The sequence below is a fragment of the Rhinatrema bivittatum genome, chromosome 8 (assembly GCF_901001135.1).
Source record: "Rhinatrema bivittatum chromosome 8, aRhiBiv1.1, whole genome shotgun sequence".
Classification (NCBI taxonomy): domain Eukaryota; kingdom Metazoa; phylum Chordata; class Amphibia; order Gymnophiona; family Rhinatrematidae; genus Rhinatrema; species Rhinatrema bivittatum.
Genome location: NC_042622.1, coordinates 92,430,329 through 92,453,823, shown reverse-complemented (window position 1 = coordinate 92,453,823; position 23,495 = coordinate 92,430,329). Strand labels below are relative to the sequence as shown.

Genomic DNA, 23,495 nt, shown 5'->3' with positions numbered 1-23,495 from the left:
TCCAGCGGTGCATGTTCTGGCACCTGATTATGGTGCAAACAATTTCAGAGACACGGTCAAGATAGTTAAAAACTTCTTGGGGTTTTGATAATAAAGAAAAATCTTAATGCCTGAGCGGGTGCAGTAAATTACCATAGAAATTGGGGAATTCACCTACGCCTGCCTGTCTCCTCAAATCAGAGCCTTGACTGAGATGGGAAGTAGCTGCAGCTACCTTAATAAAGTTGCTTTTAATATCTCTGCTCACCCCAGTACCACCATCGTGTGCAAGGCAACTAAGTGAGGCATTCTTCTGGCCATGTGCTTCAGAGAGGAAAAGAATGCTATGGAATTGCTTTATCTATCATTCAGGAAATATTTATTAGAGTCAAATAGCCTTTTTTTATTGGAAAGATGAATCCTTGAGCTGAATGTTCTTCTGCTGCTAATGGAAAATATACATTTGTTATTGTTCATGCAAACCCCTGGCTCATTGGCCTTCAGGGCAGATGATGCCAGCTCTGCCTACGTCTACAGTCTTTTTGTAGGAAAGGAAAAGCAAATTCACCAAGGTCTCAGGCTACTGCAGAACACCAGCTGTTTACAGTTACAACAATATTTACTGGATTCTTTTTTAACCATTAAAATGTTGCCCTTGCTTACATGGATCCTGTTCTCGTTGCAGGGTGATAACCCGTTTCAACTGGGAATCTTGGGGTTTAACCTGCAACCTTCTGGCTCCAAACCAGGGGCTCAGCACACCAAGCAGCGCCCTTGGCTGGGTTCCTATAAGAACGGGTCTACACTACAGGCCTCAGTTAATGTCCTACCCAATACATTTAGAAACCATTTTTAAATTGCAAAATGGATTGTCTTTGGTCATCACATTATGCAAAATAATGCAAAATAATGCAAAATAAATGCAAAATAATGCAAAATAAAAAAATTTCTAAATAAATAAAATAAATTAAAACTGATTTGAACTGCAAGAAAGTTTCTTGAGTATCGCACTGTATTTTAGTCCAATTGCTCTTTTATTTATTTATTTATTTTTCAGTAGCAGCTGGGCCAACCCTTTGGAACTCACTTCCTGCAGATTTGAGAGTCGAGACCCACTCTATAACTTTTAGAAAGAAGTTAAAGGCCCTCTTCTTTGCTCAGGCTTTAATTCTGTTTCAAGCACAGAGTCTTACCTAACTGAAGTTTGGTCTTGCAGAGATGAATTTTTTTATGCAGTTGTAGTTTTGTGTTTTCTTTATGACTCGGGAGCAGAAGTATCTGGTATCTGACAGGTGCAGTACCTTTTGTATGTATTGTTAATATTTTAATAGAACTATGGATAGGGTGGGAAATACATTTTTTAAATAAATGTTTGAGTGGGGGGGGGGGGGTCTAATGGGTTAGACCCTGGACTCTGATTCAGGAGTCCTGGAGCATGTGTTTGACTCCCCTGTGCTACGGACTCTCTTTGTGACCTTGGCCAAGCCGCTTTAATCTCTTGATGCCTCCAAGACCCAGCTGAAAACAAAGTATTGGCCTTAATCTGACTTCCCCATGTACCAAGCATTTTTCCTCGTAGACACAAAATGGGAAAAGCCCTTTAGTACATCTGGAGCTAGACTTATCATTACTTCACTCTGACACCTCTGCAACGTTTTCCTGAGCACTATGCTAACACAGGCACTTGCAGCGTGCATACCAAAAATGCCATTGTGGCATGAGATTCACATCCCAAGCCGTGTCTTGATGATTAAAGGGCCTCCCATCCCTCTTAATCCCCATCTCAATCCAACGCTAATCTTTCTCTCTTCTTCCCAAGCTGGAAGAGAAGGTTCACGGTACATGTCAACCAACCCTCTGCTCAACCAAGAACAAGGATAGCATGCGATCTCCTGGCAAGAACCTCTACTGGGCCCTGCAGTTTTCCAGGAGTTATAATGAGGCGCACACGTGTGCTGACATGGTGAAGGGGGGGGGGGGGTATCAGAAGAGACAGCCAGGGAGCATCTTCTAAGGAAGAGCCTTCTAAGGAGCAACCACATCTTTTTCTATGTGCTTTCTTTACCAATATAATCAGAGTGTAGCTGCGTGGCAGCTGTCTGGAAATACATAAACAGGAATACCTTCTTCATCCTGCCTTGTCAGATGTCTTGGGGGCCGGGATGGATGGTGCTCCATCCCTGTAACAGAATAAAATTTAAAAATAAAAATCATTACTTTATAACTGCAAGATTAGTCATTTTTCTTTTGTCTTGTTTGTCATCACAGTACAAAATGGGTGACGGGGAGGATGGAAATATTCCCTTATTGCTCTATGGGACCAGCACAGATCATACTACAAGTCTGTTATTTGGACCTTCTAAACAATAAGACACGTGCCGGTGAACCAGATGCCCAAAATGGTACTGGAAAGAGCCTTTTCTGACTCATTAAGAGTTGTCAAGTTACACTGAAAGAAAATCAGAAGTCCATCAAGACCAACCTTCTTGACTGCCTGACAGCTCACTCTACGGGGAATAATCCAGGGGAAATGCCAAGGAACCTGCTCCCTCTATATCTGTAGCCAATTTTGCAGCATGGTGAAGAAAACTCCATGCCAACCATCCGGCCCCAGATCTGTGCTTCTCCCTTCATCGTCACCACCCACCGATATCCTTTTCCTCTCGCATCCCATCCAGCTGCGAGGTGTTGCAGCCAGCACTGCCTTTCACTGGCAAAATGCTCCATAATTTTACCACTCTTTTGAGATCCCACCCATCAGACCAGTGCTGATGTATGCAAAGCTACTTTAATTCTTTTTTGAGACTGGCTCTATGCAAGAAAACACTTTCCAAAATAGTTTTGGGTGTACAAAAAAAAAAAATGATTCCTTACCAAACAGCAAAATAAAAAGACAGCAATCTCTGGGAATTCTGCTCACTGGGATTTTCACAGACGTTTAAGCTAAGAATGGACCTTCTTGTTGGCCAGCCTGGTTGCTCAGGAATAAAACTGTGCACTGGCATGCAGAGGACCAGGATTTGTTCTCCGCTGAGTCAGCTGGAGCTGGGGATGCTGTGGAGTCAGCGCTCACAGCCTGTGTAGAAGAGGGAATCCCAGTCATTGCACCTCGGTGACACCCACTCGCCGGATTAAGGAGTCCTGGTGTGTGACCCCTGGCCGAAGACCGTTGCTGCAATGACTGGGCTAAAATGAAAGCTCGGATATAAAATAGGGAAAAAATTCTCTGGTTGGTTGCAAATAAAGGCTCATGGTGCCAGATTCCAGCCCCGATTCCAACTGAGACAGATTCTTAAAGGAGCAGGAGGAAACCATTGGCCATTGGGTCAAAAGAAAAAAGAAAAAAAAGAACAGACCTTTCTATACCGTTTTTGCTGGTTGAGTCCAGCTGATTTTCTTAACAACGTCACTGTGTAATTCAAGATCACACTTACACTTTGACTTGAATATTCCTGGTAGGCATCCAGAAATTAGCTGGTTTAAGTAAACTTGTTAAAAATAAGTAATCCTCCAACCAGATCTTCTGGGCTCAGACATGACGGCTGTGTGCCTAACATGTTAAAAGAGAGAAATCTCCCATGGACAAGGATGAGATGTCTTCCTTCAGACACCCAGATGTGCCCCAGCTGCCAGAGGCAGCCAGTGCTTGTGGCTCCCCCACACCCACCTCCTCCATGCTGTAGCAACGCAATCTTGGAAACATGCACTAGATTGAACAAAGTGGACATCTAGTGTGCTCTTCCACCCAAGAAGATGGAGTCCAGAGGAGGAAATTACAAAAGGAGAAATCCTGCAGCTGGTCACGCTCTGTAGCTGGCAGCGGGGATGTATCCTTGGCAGTATGGACAGACTCACTGGGCCGGATGGACTTTTTCTGCCGTCATATCTAATGTTAATGGGATAGACTTTGTAGGTGCAACTTATGCTGGACCTCACATGAAATTCTTATGTTTCCGGGCAATCAAGAGGTGAAGCATTTCTGTATGACTGACTCGCCAATTTCATGGGGAGGCCTTCCTTTTAAGGACACCACTTAAGAGCTAAGTCACATTGAACCAGCAAATTAAGAGAAGTGTTCAGTGGGTTTAATTTTCTTTTTTTTTTTTTGTATATTTGAAAGGATATATGTTAGAAACCTAGTGCCCCTCATTAGGAGGGGAAATGAGTAGCTTTGGATTTTATCTGGAAATTCCCTAAATAAGGGCTGCTCTTTTGCGCATATAAAGCCTGTTTTACGTGTGTAGGTGGTGCATTGAAAATCAGCCTGCAGCTTGTGCATGTAAAAGCAGGCGTGAAGCCTGATTTTGTGCATAACTTTACTGGCATTGCAAGCAGTGATGGATTTGGGAGTTTGATGCCCCTAGACACTGTTGATGCTATCGCCTCACCTGACCCCCCCCCCCCCCCTCAACAAAGGACAATAGAGCAGAAGGTATAAGGACTGTTTGTCTACTCTATCTGCTTCAGGCTAGCCCCCTCCCCTCATCTTCCCAAATGACAAGGAGGAGGGGCGGGATTAGGGAGCAGAGTGGCTTTTCTTTGCTCCCTGCTGTCTACTCTTGCCTCACTCTTCTCTTCTTGCCCCCTGTAGAGACCAGGAGGGGAGGGGATGGAATAGGAAATACAGCAAGTTATTTTTGCTCTGCTCCTTGTAGCCTTACCCCTCCCTCCAGATCTCTGCACTAGTGGGGGGGGGGAGGGGAGGGGGGCTACAGCAGGAAGCAGAAGGCTGTTACCTAATGAGTGAGACTCAGCACAGCTGGGAGGCAGCAAATCTTAGGTGGGCCTGCTGTCCGTCCCCCCACCCCCCAGGCACAGGCCTAGTGTGACTGCAAGTAGGTGTTCCAGGAAATGGGAAGAGAGAGTCAGAGTTGGGGCAGGGAAGGGATCTGCAAGCACGCCTTTGATTTTTGAAAGTGCACGCATAAATCTGCACACAGGGGGTAGCGTTCTGAGAGCAAATTCTCATGCCAAATAACCAAATCTGCAAATTTTTCAAAGTGGTCTTGTGCACAAAACTACCCACAGACTTCATCCCTATCCTCCCTGTGTCTATGGGGAAAAACACTTAATAAATCAGGTCCTAAATTAGGTCATCCTAAGGCATTTGCTGGTAACAAGATGGGCCTACCAAATCAGTTGTCTAAAAGGACTGCCAAGGCTTAGTTTGTCAACCTGTCACTTTATAATTGTTGGAAGTCTTTATAGCAAAGTTATCATTACTGTCCTCTTAACTCTCCGAGACCCAATGCTCATTTTCAAGATGCTTGTGCAGAAATAAGTTAGTCCAATAAAAAGGTATCGCCTTATATTTTTATTTATTTATTTTTTGCTTATCGATTTTAATACGTTTCTTGACTAACTTTCTGGTGCTTCCTTTCATCAGGTCAAAGCAAAAGATGAAGAAGTCTGAACACAAGAGTGAATTACAAATCACATGACAACGGTGATGGTGGAAAGAGAGGTGTGGGGCAGTTGATGTGTTAGAGTGATAAGAAGGTGACAGAGGCAGCCCATTTATGTCTGATGCATGGGAAAATTGCAAATAGGCAACGAATAATGGAGAAATTACTTACCTGATAATTTCGTTTTTCTTAGTGTAGACCGATGGACTCAGGACCAATGGGTATAGTGTACTCCTTATAGCAGTTTGAGACGGATCAGATTTCAATCTGACGTCAGCCCTAGCAATTGTGTATATATGCATGACTGAATAACTTGAATAACTTGGATAACTTGATTAACTTTATAACTTGGTTAACTTGATTAATTTAAATTAGTTGAATTGGTTATAGCTGGAGACCGCCAGTGCCCTCAACCGAGAAACGTCGACACTCGGTAGGATGAGTGTCCTAATTGGAAGAAAGCATGGCTTACCCATGAATAACTCGCTCTCGGGGATGTTGCCCGAGAATTCCATGAATGACGGCAGCCGTGGGTCGGGATGCTGAGTCCATCTGTCTACACTAAGGAAAACAAAATTATCAGGTAAGTAATTTCTCCATTTCCTATCATGTAGCAGATGGACTCAGGACCAATGGGATGTATAAAAGCTACTCCCGAACCAGGTGGGAGGCTGCCCGTGGCCCACTTAGTACTGCCCTTGCAAATGCTGTGTCCTCTCGAACCTGAACATCCAGGCGGTAGAACCTGGAGAAGGTGTGGATGGAGGACCATGTTGCCGCCCAACAGACCTCGGCGGGTGACAGCATCTTGGTTTCCACCCAGGACACTGCCTGGGCTCTAGTGAAATGGGCCTTGACTTGTAAAGGCGGTGGCTTGCCTGCTTCTACGTTGGCTGCCTTGATAATTTCTTTGATCCTGCGGGCTATGGTTGCTCGCGAGGCCGCTTCCCCTTGCTTCTTCCCGCTGTAAAGGACGAATAGATGGTCCGTCTTTCGTACGGATTCCGACCTTTTCAGGTATCGGACTAGGAGTCTGCCAACGTTGAGGTGGCGCAGACTGCGAGACTCTTCCAAATTCTTATGCTCATCTGGCGATGGTAGCGAGATGGTTTGGTTGAGATGGAAGTGAGAAACCACTTTGGGGAGGAAGGACGGAACCGTGCGTAACTGGATGGTTCCCAGAGTGAGTCTGAGGAATGGCTCCCGGCAGGACAGTGCTTGTAGCTCGGAGATACGACAGGCCGAACAGACTGCCACCAGGAAGGCTGTTTTCAATGTTAATAGCTGGAGAGACAGGCCACAAAGAGGTCTGAAGGAGGCTCCTGCTAAGCAATCTAGGACCAGGCTGAGGTTCCATAGAGGCACTGGCCACTTTAGGGGTGGTTGAATCTGCTTGACTCCTATCAGGAAGCAGGAGACATCCGGGTGAGAGGCTAGGCTGCCGCCCTCACTCGTGGTTCTGTAGCATGACAATGCGGCCACCTGTACCTTGATGGAGTTGAGAGACAATCCCTTCTGTAGGCTGTTCTGCAGGAATTCCAAAATCGTGGGAATTTTGACTGAGCGTGGAATGATGTCGCGGTCCTCACATCAGGTTTCGAATACTCTTCAAATCCTTATGTATGTTAGGGATGTGGAGAACTTGCATGCTCGGAGAGGGGTGTCAATTACTGCCCCCGAGTATCCACTCTTCCTCAGGCGAGTCCTCTCAATGGCCAGGCCGTAAGAAAGAATCGAGCTGGATCCTCATGGAGGATCGGCCCTTGTTGGAGCAGATCCCTGTGTGACGGTAGCAGGAGAGGACTCCCTGTCAGCAGCCTTCACATGTCTGTGTACCACGGTCTTCTTGGCCAGTCCGGGGCCACTAGAAGTACAGGTCCCTTGTGGTGTTCTATCTTGTGGATGATTGCGCCCAATAGGGGCCACGGTGGGAAGGCCTATAATAGAGTTTCCTGCGGCCAGGTCTGTACCAGGGTATCGATTCCCTGGGACTGAGGTTCCCGTCTGCGGCTGAAGAAGCTGGGCACTTGGGCATTGGACCGGTTTGCCAGGAGGTCCATGGTTGGTGTTCCCCCAACGGTTTACTATCAGTTGGAATGCTATGGTCGACAGTCTCCATTCTCCTGGGTCTAGACTTTCTCTGCTGAGGTAATCTGCAGCAACGTTGTCTTTCCCAGCGATGTGGACGGACGAGATCTCTTGAAGGTTCACTTCCTCCCATGACATTAGGGGGTCTATTTCCAGAGACACCTGTTGGCTTCTGGTTCCTCCCTGACGGTTGATGTAGGCCACTGTTGTGGCGTTGACTGACATGACTGTGATTTGTCTCGGAGTCTATGACCGAACCGTAGGCAGGCTAGCCTGACTGCCCGGGCTTCTAGGCGATTGATGTTCCATCCCGACTCTTCTTTGTTCCATTGCCCCTGGGCGGTTAGCTCCTGGCAGTGTGCTCCCCATCCTTGTAGGCTGGCATCCGTGGTGAGCAGAATCCAGGTTGGTGAGGATAGCCTCACTCCCTGGCTCAGATGGCCTTCTTGTAGCCACCATCGTAGTTGGGTCCAAACTTTGTCCGGGAGCTGAAGACGTACGGTGTAGTTCTGGGACAGCGGATTCCATCGTGATAGTAGGGAGCGCTGTAGAGTTCTCATGTGAGCTCTTGCCCACGGCACTACTTCAAGTGTGGATGCCTTGAGGCCGAGGACTTGGAGGTAGTCCCATGCTGTGGGACGAAGCTCGCTCAACAGGGTTCGCAACTGGGTCATCAGTTTTGATCTCCTTGTCGGTTTCAGGATGACCTTGTCTTGTTTGGTGTCGAACCGAACTCCCAGGTATTCTAGAGCTTGGGAGGGCTGCAGACAGCTCCTGTTTGTTGACCACCCACCCGAGGCTCTTCAGTAGAGTTTTGACTCTATTGGTCGCCTGGTGACTTTCCTCTGGGGATTTCGCCCTGATCAGCCAATCGTCGAGATAGGGGTGTACGAGGATTCCTTCCTTCCTCAGTGTTGCTGCCACTACCATCATGATTTTGGTGAACGTCCGGGGAACTGTGGCTAACCCGAATGGTACGCCTGGAATTGGTAGTGGTGGTCCAGGATCATGAAGCGTAGAAAACGCTGATGCTCTTGATGGACCGGAATGTGTAGGTAGGCTTCTGACAGATCCAGGGATGTAAGGAACTCTCCCGGTTGTATCGCCCTTACTACCGAGCATAGGGTTTCCATGAGGAAGCAAGGAATCTTCAGGTGGCGGTTGACCAACTTGAGGTCCAGGATGGGCTGGAACGTTCCTTCTTTCTTGGGAACGATAAAATGGAATAATGTCCAGTATTTATTTGTTGTGCGGGCACCGGTGTTATAGCCTCTAAGGATAATAATCTGGTCAGTGTAGCTTCCACTGCCATCCTCTTGGAAGGCTTGTGGCAGGGGGATTCCACAAACTTGTCTGGAGGGAGGTGTGGAAATCCAGGTAATATCCTTTTCGAATGATGGCTAGGACCCACTTGTCCGAAGTTATCTCGACTCATCTTTGGTAGAATAGGGTAAGTCTGCCCCCTATGGCTTCTTCCTTTGGACGGGTCAGCTGATTTTCATTGTGGGGTGCGGATGGGACCTGGGCCCGAGCTGGCTCCCCTTTTGTTGTGCTTGTTCCGAAAGGACTGGCTCCTGCCTGCGGGGCAAGCCGCTTGATATGTGCTTCTGTATGGGTTGAAGCGCTGCGATCCTCTGCCCCTGGAAGTTCAGGAGAAGGGTTGCTGGTTTCTCTTATTCCTGTCCTCCAGTAGCCGCAGCAATGGGGATTCGCCCCATTTGTTGGCTAGCTTCTCTAGTTCGCTTCCGAACAGGAGGGTTCCCTTGAAGGGCATCCTTGTGAGTCTCGTTTTGGACGATGCGTCTGCCGATCAGCTTCGGAGCCAGAGTTGTCTTCTGGCTGCCACAGCTGATGACACTCCTCTAGCTGCAGTGCGCACCAGATCAGAAGGAGCATCCATGAGGAATGATACTGCTGGTACCAGGGCTTCCCTGGGAGTGTTGTTCCTGGTCTGTAATAAGCAGGCACGTGTCACCACAGCACAGCAGGCCGCGATCTGTAGAGACATAGCAGAGACGTCAAAAGACTGTTTGAGGATGGATTCCAGACGTCTGTCTTGAGCATCCTTGAGTACTGCTCCTCCCTCAACTGGGATAGTGGTGCGCTTTGAGTCCGCGCAGACCATGGCATCCATTTTCGGACGTGCCAGGAGATCTTTGGCAGCTGGATCCAGAGGTTACATGGCTGCCAGGGCACACCCCTCTTTGAACGTAATCTCCGAGGCTTCCCATTCCAGGTCAATTAGCTGCTGGACGGCTTGTAATAGTGGGAAATGACAGGATGTCTGACGGAGACCCTCTAGGAGGGGATTCGTCTTAGGTTCCCCTGAGGCACTTGTGCCCAGGATAGCGAGCTCTTTCAAGCTGTGTGTGACCAGGTCTGGAAGCTCGTCCTTGGTGAAGAAGCGCCTCATGGTTCGGAGGGGGTTCGGTCCCTGGGGGGAGTTCGCCTTCCTCCAGGTGTTCTGAATCCTCATCTGAGTTGTCCGTGTTCCCGAAGGTGGAGCTTCTGGGCGGTGGAATCACTTCTCTGGGCAAGGAAGGTCCCGGGATGTTGAGGTCCTCTGGTGGAGGTTATGGCCGTATTATCGGGGGCCCCGGCTGCATGTGGATGAAGGTATGCAGGCCTTTGAAAAATTCCACCCAGGAGATAGATGCTGGGTCTAAATTAAGAGGTGTTGTGTCCCTGGGTAGCCCCGTTTGAGGCAGGCTCCCGCTGGGGGACGCTAGGTCCGGTGTACTGTTCAAGAAGCTGGAACCCGGTATGGGTTGGGGAGGGCCATGGGCTGGATCCCCCAGGGCCTCCTCACACTATATACACAGGGCCATGGCCTCCTCATGCTGTGCTGCTCTAATATGGCATGCTGGGCAAAGGCCCTGAACCTTGAGCTTCTTCTCCGGTGGTGCCATGGCTTGTGCGCGTAAAATACAGAGCCCGGGTGGCTTAGTTATGCGCTCCAGTGCATCTAGGTTGTGCGTGTAGGAATGGTATGCGCCCAGAGAGAAGTGTGCGCTGTTGTGCGCACAAAGCAAAGTTATGTACCCGGCACAGTAAGCATGTGGCTATGCGTGTCGTTTGTGCGCACGGTACTTGGGCGCGCGACGTTGTGCGCACAAGATATTTGTGTGCTCGGCTCGCCTCTGTGCGCATGGGTCGGGGCGACGGACAGGGCGGCGAACAGGTCAAGATGGTGACTGTGACCACGCGGACAATATGGTGACCACCTCGGAGGGTCTCCAAGTGGGAGGACCCTCGGATCTGACCGGGGTCTAGCCCTGCTAGGGCAGATCAACCCGGTGGCACTGGCACCGGCTGGCGACCTGTGCGACTCTTCGAGCTTCGGAGACCAGAGACTTTTAAATCGATTTCTACCTTACCTTGTCTTGGCACTTCCCGATCTCCGGCTGCGGGGGGAGAGGGAAATACCTTCACCGCCGTGCTCGAAGTTGCACCCGCTGCCTCTCAGCCTCACCCGATGTCGGGGGCTAGGTCCACGCCGAGGGTCAGCTGCCGGTCCTAGGCTTACCTCCGAGGGATTGCAGAAATCACCTCGGGAATTCTCAGCTGGGTAGAGGTAAAATTTCTTCTTGTTTTGGGTTTCTTTGGTAAATTACTCGAACGCTGTGCTAGCGTGCATAGAGTCCCGAACTGCTATGGAGACGGAAAATACTGAAGAGCTGCACTTCCTGCAGGGGTATATGTACTAGGGCTGACGTCAGATTGAAATCTGATCCGTCTCTAACTGCTATCAGGAGTACACTATACCCATTGGTCCCTAGGAAATTTTGAAAGAAGAAACAGAACAGCCCATCACTAGCCCTAAGACTAGTGTTTCAGAGTCAGACAAGGTGGTAGATGCATGGATTGGCCTCCCAGAGGAGGTAGTGAAGACAAAATCAGTAACAAAATTCAAGCAACACAGGGAGGTCCATATTCAGCCACTGTGTAGCTTGGCCAGTCAGCCAGATAAACTTATCCGGCTAACTTAGCCTTTAGATTCAGAAGTGCCACTATGCCGCTGAATATATATATATATATATATATACCTTAAAATTAGCCGGATAAGTTTATCTGGCTAACTTTAAGAAAGGTGCCTGGGCTGACCAAAGTTAACTGGACAATTTATCTGGCTAACTCAGTTCCTCCCAGTTATAGTCCCAGAACGCCCCTGACTTACCCATCCAAATTTTAGCTGGATAAAAAGTTATCCGGCCAGAATTCAGCTGATTAAGGGCCCAAATATTAATTTAGCTGGATAACTTCTGAGTTATCCGACTAAATGCTTCTGAATATGTCCCTCAGGAGAGCCTTGGTTGCAAGGATCAAGGGGGGGGCTTCCTATAGCACTGTAATAAGAAGTAAATTGGGCAGACCAGAGGTCCTTACAGTCCTTTTTGTTTTCTATGTTTCTATTTTATACTTATCCTTACGACAACTTTGCCTCTTAAAAAAAACAAAAAACATTTCTCATCCCCACTGAAAGTATCATCTCGACCTAATTGCTCCTACGTCTCCTTTTTTTAACAAATGTATTTACTTGTTGACTTTTATTCCTGTTCCACTTTCCAAGAGTTTAGCACAAAGTACGCCATGTCCACGCCTGCAGCCCACAGCTGGGAGGTCAGGCACAGAAACTTCCCAGGGAGCAGGAGAGAGGGTCTGCTTGGCCACCCCCTCCCAGAAAGAGCATGGGAAAGGCAAAGGGGCTTGCGCTGGCATTTCCTGCTTACTTAATGGGGGTCTCGAATCTTCTTGGAATGGCGTGCAATGGAATATCCCATTCTTGGCAAAAAAAATAAAAAAAAAAACCCAAAATAGTATATGTATGCACATTATAAATCTAATTGAGCACGCCTACAGGAACCAGAGTCTAAATTACATGCCCCAGTGGCCATAGCTACAAGAGCTGAAATTAAAAGATAACATGAACAAAAGCAGACTGAAAACCCAAGGACTTCAAGTTTTCCAAACAAAATCTGAACCTCAGTTGAAAATGAAAAATCAAGCAAGCTTATATTTTAATTTCCCTAAATGAAATGAGGACAGAGCTGGCACAGGGACTGGGTAACATGCAGCCTGATGGGTCAGCGTCGTTCTGCAAAGTCTCCTTCCAGGCAATAACCCAAGCCAACATGCACTGGCAGCTGTGCAAATGCCAGGCCCCAGGGAAGGTGAGAGACTGATACAGCTTGCTATCCTACCGTTCAAGAGTTGACACAGGTATAATGCGCACAACCAAAGGCTAAAGAGACAGAGAGAGGAGTAGAAAAATAAGAGGGAAGGAGGGAGAGTTAAACACTGGGCAGGATCATACAGCAAGAAAAGTAGCCGCTCTGCAACTGAACTCTGCTACTCTGGATTTTCCTCCAACTTTGCGCTGTTGTCTGTGCTGTGCTAACCTTGACTATAAGGCTAAAAGATCCCGATAAATCACCTTTTTGTATCAGATCTCTCCATAATCTAGAGCTTAGATCAGAGTTCAAATCCTGCTTTTGCTACTGCTATTCGGCAAGTTACTTCACCCTCCATTAATTCAGGTACAACTTAGATTGTAAGCCTTGTGGGGAAGGAAACACCTACTGAACCTGAATGTAAGCCGCCTTGGGCTCAGATTTGGAAAAGGTGATCAGGGCCGGCTCTAGGGCAAATGCAACCCTGGGCAAAAATTGTCAATGGCACACCCCCGACCTCTCCCATACATCCTCCCCCTTCTCTCTCCTCACAGGCATGCTCTCCCTCTTCTTCCCCTCTCTTCCTCCTCTCCCCCTACCTCCTAGCAATCTCTCCTCCCTTCCAGTATTCTAGCTCTCCTCCAGACATTCTGTGCCCATCTCTTCTCTAGATGTTTTCTCTTCCTTTTCCCCTCCCTCCAGGTATTTCCTCCACCCTCCCAGGCACTCTCTTTCTCCATCCCCCATCTCCCCATCCTCCAGTCATTCTCTCCTCTCTCCCCCCTCCAGGCATTGCACTCACCCTGTTGTCCCTTCGCTCCCTCCAGATATTCTCGGACATTGATTTTGTCCTTTCATCTCGTGTCTCTGCCTCTCTGTTCATGCAAGGCTAAGATTTCACCCTCTCCTTCTCCCCCCCCCCCCCCCCCCCACTCCAGTTCTTGCTGCCCCAGCTTTTCTTTCACTTCTCTTCCATTGTCCCTTCTCAGTCCTCCATTTCCCCCCTCACCATTCTCCAGATATCTCTCTCTCTCCATTATCCTTACCCCACAACTGCTGCCTTTTTTCTCACTCCCTCACCTCTTCTATGCCCATTTCTTTACCCTCTTCTCTCTGCCACTTCCCCATATCTTCTATTGTTTTGCCTCCTCCCATCCTACTTACTGTATCCCTGTTCTTCTCACTCTTTCCCTGTATTCATCTCTCGCCTACCTGCCAGCATTCTCTCTCCCAATCTCCCCCTTCCTAGACCTTCTTCCCCCCTCTCTCTCTCTCTCTCACCTCCTCCCCTTTACCCCAATTCTCATTCCTTTTCCAGGCTCCTCCCCCCCCCCCCCCTCTATCTTTTACCCTCTGTCTCAGACTACAGAAGCTTTAGCAAGGCATTAAAGGCAAATTTGTTTAGGTTTGCTTTTATTTGAGATGTTATGTTTATTCTGTTTTAATGTCCTTAGCTTGTTTAAACTGTATTATTTTGTAATGAGTGGAGGAGTAGCCTAGAGGTTAAAGCAGTGAGCTACGAAGCAGGAGACCAGGGTTCAAGTCCTTGGGCAAGTCCCTTCACCCTCCACTGCCTCAGGTACAAACTTAGACTATAAAGCCCTCTGGGGATAGGGAAATACCTCCAGTACCTGAAGGTAATCCACTTTGAAGAGCTGGAAAAAAGTGCAAAAAGCAGAATAAAAATAAATAATGATATCATAATCTGCATCAAACAACATTTTGGTAATGATGCAGAATATAAATCATTGTAAATAAATAAAAATAGTCCCCCGTGTCCACTCTTTGTACTCACCCTATCCCCGGCCCTTATCTACTTTGCCGCTCATCCCCCTCCCCAGCTCAAGCTTCTTCCCTGTCACTCACCATTTCTCCTGGCTCCAATCCCTTTCTTCTGCCATCTCATCTTCATTCTCCCCTTCCCAATTCCCTCTCCAGTTCTCTTTCTCTCTCTCTCTCTCTCTCTACCCTGAGTCGCATGGTCTTCTCTGCCTCTCTGGTCCACCAGTCCCAGTCCTCTTTCCAAGGTCCTTTCTTCTCCTTTCCCTCCCTCCCCATCCTGAGCCTTATTCCTCCTGAGTGCTGGATCCATTCTTCCACTTCATGTCCTCATCTTGAGTACTCTCCCCTGTTCCTTGTCACCACCACATTTACAGTCTCCCTACCACCACTCCCAGGTCTCCTTTTGCCTGCCCCTACCATCCCATGTATGTAGGTCTCCTGCTTTGTGACCCCAATTCCATGTATTTTCAATCACACACACACACACAACATCCCCAGACCACACAATTGTTAACTCCAGTTCTTCTTTGGGTCCCCCATGGACAGCAGGAGCAGCACTTAACAGCACATCACATCTGCTGCACGGGGCCAGTCTAATGGTTTGAGCTGCGAGATCCCCTAATCTCATGGCTCATAGCATGAAACTGACCCAGCGTGGTAGAGGAAGTTGGCACACTATTAAGTGCGCTCTTCCTGCCAGGGGAGCATGGCAGAGAGGGCGGTCACCATGGAGGCAGACCTCACCTTCCAGCCTTTTGAGAGGCTTAGCCTCCTCAACCCTCATCTTTAGACAGGCTGCCTATGATCACCACTGCTGCTCGGCCTCTGGCTGACCAGCCCTACGGACAATGCTGGCAGCCCCCAAGGTGCTCCTGATCTCATGGCTCACCAGGCAACTGCCCAAAGGCTGGCCCTGAAGGCAAGTAATCAAAGGAATGTCTAGTGCAAAAGACGAACATCTGCCCTAACAAATAACCAGAAAGGCCTCTCAGACCATCTAAATGGCTTTTCGCTGGAGACTTTTTTTTTCCCTTTCTATAAGTTGTAGGGAATTAAATATTTCTGCAAGAAGATGCACAGTTTTAACTGGGCAAGCTTGCAGGTTTTCTACACTTTTGTAGCCCCAAAACTTAAGCCTGGCGCTTAGCCCTACTGCCTCGGAAAACTCGAAGATGTGCTGCAGAGTGTAAGAGATGCAGGGTCAGAATATGCAGAGGCATTTTGAATGTGTGCAATACTCCGCAGTGACCCAGGTGGGTTTTCCTACCTGTGTCACCCAGCACATTCTGTTTCAGATTATGTGCCACAGCACTGCAGATTTGCAAAGCACAGATCACATCATCTGGCTTGCTGGTACGCTGTCACATGAGCTTTCAACACTTGCGAAAGGCAGGCAATAAATGAAATATGAGAAAAGCAAGAGGCATTTTTACATGTTTTGGCAGGGGGGTTTATATTATTGTTACTCTGTTTTTCTCTTCTTCCTACTTCCTCCTTCTTTCAAAGGATGAGTGCCTTGGCTATCACTGAGTCTCCTTACTGGCCAACATCCAGAAGGGAAGCCCCAGCAGGGTTTTCTGGGCAGCCACATGCCACCGGACTAAGTGCTCTCAGTTTTATGGCTGCAGGTTTCCTGGACGCATGGTTAGAGGGCCCTACAAGATTAGCACATGTAAGGCATGCCATGTTATGCATGGACACTGGAGATCTCATGCGTTCAATCCAATCTACAAGGCAGAGATACCACAGCATCACAGTAATGGCTCAAGGGTTTGTAAATTCACCCAAGGAGAAGGTTAAATCTCTTCCTCGCCAGATATGTACTTAGAATTTAAATGGCAGCAGAAAACTGCTTGTTGCTATAGATACAAAACAAACTGGGGGCAATTCTGAAACTGGTCAGACAGCTTGTAAGCTCATTTTCAAAGGGAAACTCCCCACAGAGTTTCCCTTTGACAATTCAAGGCTGAAGGGGACCGTGGGTACAGAAGTACCCATGGCCTTTGCACCTGTTCTGCCACAGTTTCAAAATCTCCTCAGCCCTGCCCCTTTTTCCTGTGGCGAAAAGAACACACTCTGTTTCACAGCACGTGTACTTTTTATGGCTAGGGGCATTTACCCAGGCAAGTGCCTCATTGAGCTGGGTTAATTGGCCTGTGTGAAGTTTGCCCTCATTCATTCCAGCTCAAAGCGTGTGTGGGCTTCTATAGCGCGTGCGCCTTTAGCCAGGAAAAAACAGGTGTTTCACAAGGGTGTGGTTAAGTAGGAGGGATTAAAACAACATGCACAGATGTGATTTCCAAACATCTGTGCTGCCCAGGCGCCCATATGAAGAACAGGTGCAAAGCGCTTTTAGCGCAAGTGCTGTATCGGCTAACTGTCAAATAGAAGTCTTTCTGATAAAAGCGTTGACAAACTTTGCAGGCTATTTGATTACTATAAGTGAGAGATATTAAAATTAAACATATGTAATGTGATTTTTATTTCATTTGGTATTATTTTTTATTTATTTTTTATTTATCGTGTTTTGTATACCGTCATTTGGTTTGATTTTATGTGTGTTTTTATCGTAAACCTATGTGATATTTATTTGGAATGATGGCATAAAATGTTTAAATAAATAAGTTAAATAAATACTGTCCCTATTACCTTTTGAAATTAAGCAATTTAATCAAGGCAAACAGCGCCCTGGGCAAGCCCATGTTCAGAGCGCTCCTTCCATGTGTGAGGCTGTCACAGTTTACATGCAGGATGATGTCACCAGGCATTGCCTGCATCTTCTTTGCCACAGTGGGTAGCGTCCCATCAGGCCAAGAGTCACAAAACGCACAGATGCAGAGCTGACAAACCACCTCTGACCAATCAGCAAGCTCCACCAATTATGGCCAAATCAAATGGCACCAAATGACTGTTGGTTACTGCATATAGGTTATACATTAACCAAAAGGGGAATAGCAGGTCTTGTATTCTATTGTTTAAAACAGCCCCCGAGAGGGCTGGACACCCCAGCAACAATTCAGGAATCTGCAGGATAGCGTGCACAGGTGGGTGTACTCTCTAGTATGTCCTTATGCAACCCCATAAATCAAATATGAGATGCTCAGGCACAAGACAAAAAAAAAAAAAAAGATTCTGTTTCCAAATACTGTTTTGAAACTCAGAGCAGGAAGAAAACAAAAGGTCCAAAAGACACCGTTCCATGATTCCCTCCTCTCTGTCCGAGTTGCAGAATTATAACCTAAAAACATCTCAGGAAAAAAACTAGCTAACAAAGAAAAAGTAAAAAAACAAAAAACGTTAAGTGTAATGGCTGTGAGGAATTGCCTATTTTGTGCCCTGCCTCTCCCCCTCCTCCCATCCCTGGTGTTCATCAGGCACAGGCTGCACTGCCCATGCTGCTTTCCGTCCAAGGGGCAAGCTCCAGCTCCCGCCACTCTGTCAGGCTGCACGGTTACGAGACGTGAAGGCAGTCGGTGACAACAGGTCAGCGATGGGGGCTGCAGCTTCCTGGACAGGCGCCAGCACATCCTCCATCACGTGTTTTTTTATTAATAATTCTGTGCCACGGCCCGAGCGGGTGGGCACGCGGCGCTAGGTGCTTTACCACTGCCTTCTCCTTCCAAAATGGCATGAGGCTCACGGCGAGCAAGCGATGACCTCAAAAACTCAGCCCCCACGCCCCCCCCCCCCCCCACCAAAGTACTACGAGGTCATTACTAAATGGGCTCCCTTAGCAGGCCAACCAGTGACGAGGCAGCAACACACAAGCATTCCGACAGCCCCCTTCCCCCACCCCATCCCTCAAGTGCTTCATTTAGAATATTTCTTGCTTCATTTTACATGAATGCAGCACCCTTCATCCACGTCCTTCAACCTCGCACTGCCTCAGTGACATCCACCAGCCACTTCTGGGCGGATGCCACGGTTGCACCTTTCAGTGCAAGGATTCACGAGCAGATTTCATGGTGAGCGTGAGAAGGTCTATACCCAGGTAAAGTAAGATGCCCGGAGATACAGAGTCAGCTAAAAGGAGTCTGGGTTTCTGAACTCCAAATCCTCGGATCTATAGCCTTCAGACCAAATCTATCCTCCTCATCTACCTAGTACTGAGAGTACCAGGTCTGGACCTGTCTACTTCGCATCACTTCCCTGAGCACAGAAATGATTACCTGGGATAAAATAACTCTCGTGAGACTAAGGTGTTATTTTTCCCTGGGAATTACCTAATCAGTAAAGAAACAGACTTGTGAACAATTAATCGGATGCATCAGACCTACAGGGCAAAAGGATACACAGATCCATGTGTACAAAGAAATATACAGATGAAGGAAGCCTTTCTTCAGCAATGTGAATACTTCACATCCTCTTAAAGCAGGGCCCTGGGTGAGGGGGAGCGGGGGAAAGAGGAATAAAGAGAGAGGAAAAGACATGGGGGAAGGTGAGAAAGAGAGCGGGAGGGAGGAGGCCTATCGACCCTCGAACCCTGTGATGCGCTACACTTAACCTGCTCAAAGATATCTCGGGACCCAGCCTTCCTACGAGGAGACATCTAGAGAGGAGAAACACCCCTGATGGATCAGTCCCATTCACGGCTACAAGATCTTCTCAGCAGTGGCCGCCTCTCTTACCTTCTCTCTTCATTCCCATAGCCAGACACTTCTGGTAGCGGCAGTACTGACACCGGTTCCGCTGCCGCTTGTCAATCAGACAGTCCTTGTTGTCCCGGCAGGTGTAGGTGAGGTCCTTCCTCACGGTGCGCTTGAAGAACCCTTTGCAGCCTTCGCAGCTGTACACCCCATAATGTTTACCTGTGAGGGGGGGCAGAAACGAAGAGGTGATACCAGAGAATTCCAGGAATAAATGTTACCCCCTACCTCCATCAGTGCCCACCACCACCACAACCCAGTCCTCAGGACTTAACCGCCTGTTGAGTTTTCGGCTATGCAAAATGAATAGGCGTTGAGATCGATTTACATGCCCTGCCTCCATTGCATGATAATCTCTCTCGTGCATAATTCATGGGAATCCTGAAAACCCAACTGGCTGGGTATGTCTGGGGGGATTGGGTTGAGAACCACGAGTCTAAGGTATCACTGGGCCTGCAGAGGTAGTGTGGAGATATTCTGCAAATCTAACCGTTGCTGCTCCGTAACTAGCACCAACAGCATGCAGATACCCGGTACTTTTCTCATGCAGCACCCCCAACTGCTGGCCACACATTACCAGAGATGAAGCCAAGACCCCCTTTATTTGGGGACTGTAAGACTAAATCCCAGTTCTAGCCATGCCTCACCGGAAACATTTCTGTGGTGCTGTGCTGGCTAAGGGCCACCAGAACAGTGTCAGCACGTACTCTACAAGTATTCAATTTCTGCCACTGGAATATTACTGTTTAATAGGCGGGGGGATGGAGAGGTGATAGGTAGAGAAAATAACTTACTGCAAAGGCGAGGAACGCGTTACTCACAGAGCAGAACAGCTAAAAATACTGCAGGGTTACACCATCGCTATGGCAACCTGAAGACAGGAAAGAGTGCCCTTGGACCAATTATTCCCAACAGCCCCTTCCGCATTTCAAGGAAAAGGTGTTATCAGCCCATTAAGCTCTCTCTCTTGCCTCCATAGTATGGAAATGATACCCACTATGGACAGAAGACAGAGAGGAAGAGAATTTAAACACTTAAAACTATTATCCAGAAACTCCACCCCAAAAGTGATGGGAGGTATGTTTCTGAAGTAAGTGCATGTTCCATTTGAATGAAAAGACCTTCATCCACCTACACAGAACGATGAATTATCCCACGAGGAACTTAACCGCCAAAGGATTTTTTTGTTGTTGTTTTTTTTTTTTTTTTAACAGCAGTAGTTGCATATCCTTGCTCATGGGATGTGAGTGACGTGAAGCATGTCAGTGGAACCATTAGGAAGCTCAGGGTTAGCGCTCAGATCCCACTGCAGCCATCATAAGGCTCATTTTCTAGAATGACCTTATGGCGATCTCTTGGGGAAATAGAAAATTTGGTTGCATTTTTTTTTTTTTTAAATGTCCTGCTGGAGAATTGCCTACTCTGACTCCGGATGGTCTCCACCATCAAACGCACTCCAGGAGAGAGGGGGTGCCAGCATAGAAAATTTGGCTAGGGCCTACAATGTTCAAGGGGCCTACTTTTGTTGGGAAAATTTTTACAAAAGCTAAATATATCTATTTCTAACATGTATAAATAAAATGTATTCAACTTATTGTACTAACTTTTTTATGCAAGAGAAGGATTCAGTCGTTTTGTTCTTTAAATTTAAATATGATGTCATATTTAAATTACCGCAGCACCTCTATGTTGTAACAACCCTGCATGTAACTGTAATGTTTGTCATATGTTTTAGACATTTATTACAATTGTTGACAAAGTTATCACAACGTTATTTAGAAGCGATCTTATTTTTAACAATAATAAATTAATAAAGACTATCGTCTTTTTTATTATTATTAAAAGAATCAGGTAATACAAATTTTTAATTTAGAAGTTAAAATATTCTATCTTACATAATTTTGTACTCATTCTTTTTCTGTTTAGTTTTGGGTGACAATGAAAAAATTTGAAAGTGGTGCGGCAAAAAGAAAACGAGCCAAATTATAGGAAGAAGCAGTCAAAAGGTCGAGATTACAGGATTTCTGATCAAAAAAACAAAAAACACACGAGGCTGGGAATGATCAGATTAGTAGAGACAATCAAGTGGTTGTATTACCTTCCGCACCAGACAATGACTGTTCCTCACAAGCATTCCATAAAGAAATAAATCAAACAATCGAATTGGAACAGCCTTCTACAGGGGAAAAAAATAATGAAACGGAGTCTGAAAGTTGCTTATTATCACAACGTGACATTGGATTGATTGATAAGAGGAACAAGTTTCACACTGAAAGTTTTCTGAAAGTTCCAGCTTTTGAAATACCAACCAATGTTCCTAATAAGGATAATCATTCTTTTCCAGTTAGACTTTTTACAGTGACCCTTAAGAATGGGGAAAAATATAAAAGAGATTGACTGTGTTGGAGTAAAGAAAATATTTCTTTGTATTGTGCTCCTTGTTTTTTGTTCAACAAAAGAGAAGTTTCTTCAATGTAAGCACATTAGCTGAACATCCAGGTTGGGATATTGCAAAAGGATGGCAAAGATTGAAAGACATTGTACCAAATCATGAAAATTCCAATATACATAAAGGAAATTATATCACTTGGAAGGAAGCAATGAAAGCAGTTACATGTAATTCTACGATCGATAATTTTGTTGTTAATCAGCTTAAGGCAGAAAGTGAAAAATGGAAGACGATCCTTCATCGAATTTTAGATATTATTATTTTTTTGGCTGAAAGAGGACTTGCATTACGTGGATCTTCCGAACGACTAGGAGAGTGTACTAATGGTAACTTTTTGGGCCTAGTTGAGCTTTTGAGCAAGTACGACCAGGTACTGAGTGCTCATGTTGCACAAGTTCATAATTCACACGAAAATAACTCCCATTTTCAGGTGCATTATCTCTCTCATCATATTCAAAATGAATTTATTGAAATCTGTGGCTCTTTTGTTCAGAAAAAAATTATAGAAGAAGTTAAAGCAGCAAAATATTTTGCTCTTTCTGTTGATGGAACATGTGACTATGCTCATCAAGAGCAACTGTTATTTATCTTGAGATTTGTTAAAGTTACAGATACAAGCTTTTCTATTGAAGAATGCTTTATTATGTTTTGTGATTTCCCTAAAAAGACTGGCGAAGAAATTGCTGAAAAAATTTTTGAAGTCCTCGATAGTTTTGACCTTAACTTTGATGACTGTGTAGGTCAATCGTATGACAATGGTGCCAATATGGCTGGCACACACAATGGTGTTCAAGCTAAACTGAAAGAAAGAAATAAGAATTGCTTGTTTTCAAGCTGTGCAAACCATACGTTAAATTTAGTTGGAGCGGATAGTGCCGAGGCATGTAAAGAAGCGATTACATTTTTTGGAACAATTCAAAAAATGTATAATATCTTCAGCTCTAGTTCACAAAGATGGGAAATACTGAAAAACATGTTCCTGTATCCCTCCATCAAATGTGCAAAACGAGGTGGTCAGCCAGGATAGATTGTGTTCGACCTATTGCTCGACATTTGGGAAGTATAAGAAACGCTGTAAAAGAGGTGAGCAAGCTTACAAACTTAACAGCAGAATGTAAGGCTGACCTTGGTGGTATTGAAAAGTATCTGGACAGTTTTGAATCTGTTTTAATGGCTTCAATTTGGATTAAAGTGCTAACAATGATACATGAGGTAAATCTACTACTGGAATGTCGTGATGCAACATTGGACGCAGAAAGAGTATCAATCAATTACAAGAAGATCTTCTGAAGCTTAGAGACAAGTGGGGTGAAATACTTCAAGAAGCCCGAACAGTGTCAAGTAAAATACGTATATTGACTAACTTTAATTTGCATCATGGTTCCCCACATACAACTCAACAACATGCAGAAAATTACTTCATGGTGAATGTCTTCCATCACATAATAGACTTTGTACTTAATTGGCTTAAGCATCGATTTTCTGCAGTTTATTTATTTATTTATTTTGTTTTTATATACCGATCTTCTTGCATTAGATACAAATCAAACCGGTTTAAAGAAATATGCAATCATTTTGATTTCTTATGGGACTTTAAGAACTTGAGTGAAGACAAATTATTTCAAAAAGCTAACAGATTTGTGAGCCAATATGCGAATCAAGTTTCAGTTGAACTCCTCAATGAAATAGCTTTGCTTAAGAGAGAGTGTTTGATGTAAATTTTAAAATTGATATGTCACCAAAAAAAATTTACGGTCAAATAATGAGTTTGAAGTTATCTAATATTTTTCCAAATGTCCTTATTGCACTGAGAATTTTCTTTGAACTTCCAGCAACGGTGGCATCAAATGAAGGAAGCTTTAGTGTCCTAAAATTAATTAAATCCTATTTGCGATCGACAATGGGACAAGAATGACTAAATGGATTGGCTATATTGAATATGAATAATGATATAGCAAAGTTACTTGACTTTTCA

The 23,495-nt window shown here is 46.0% G+C and overlaps 1 protein-coding gene across 3 annotated transcripts in view; it reads right to left on the bottom strand.

Moving 5' to 3' along the window:
- RXRA (retinoid X receptor alpha) overlaps positions 1-23,495 on the bottom strand; it is a 231,027-nt gene that overhangs the window by 33,159 nt on the left and 174,373 nt on the right. For 2 of the 3 annotated variants that reach the window (XM_029614823.1, XM_029614824.1), the window contains exons 4-5: positions 19,054-19,233; positions 2,103-2,159 (exon numbers count right to left, since the gene is read on the bottom strand). In XM_029614823.1, the coding sequence (XP_029470683.1) occupies positions 2,103-2,159; positions 19,054-19,233 (237 nt within the window). The remainder of the gene's footprint in view (positions 1-2,102; positions 2,160-19,053; positions 19,234-23,495) is intronic. The other variant, XM_029614826.1, reaches the window with a different exon arrangement.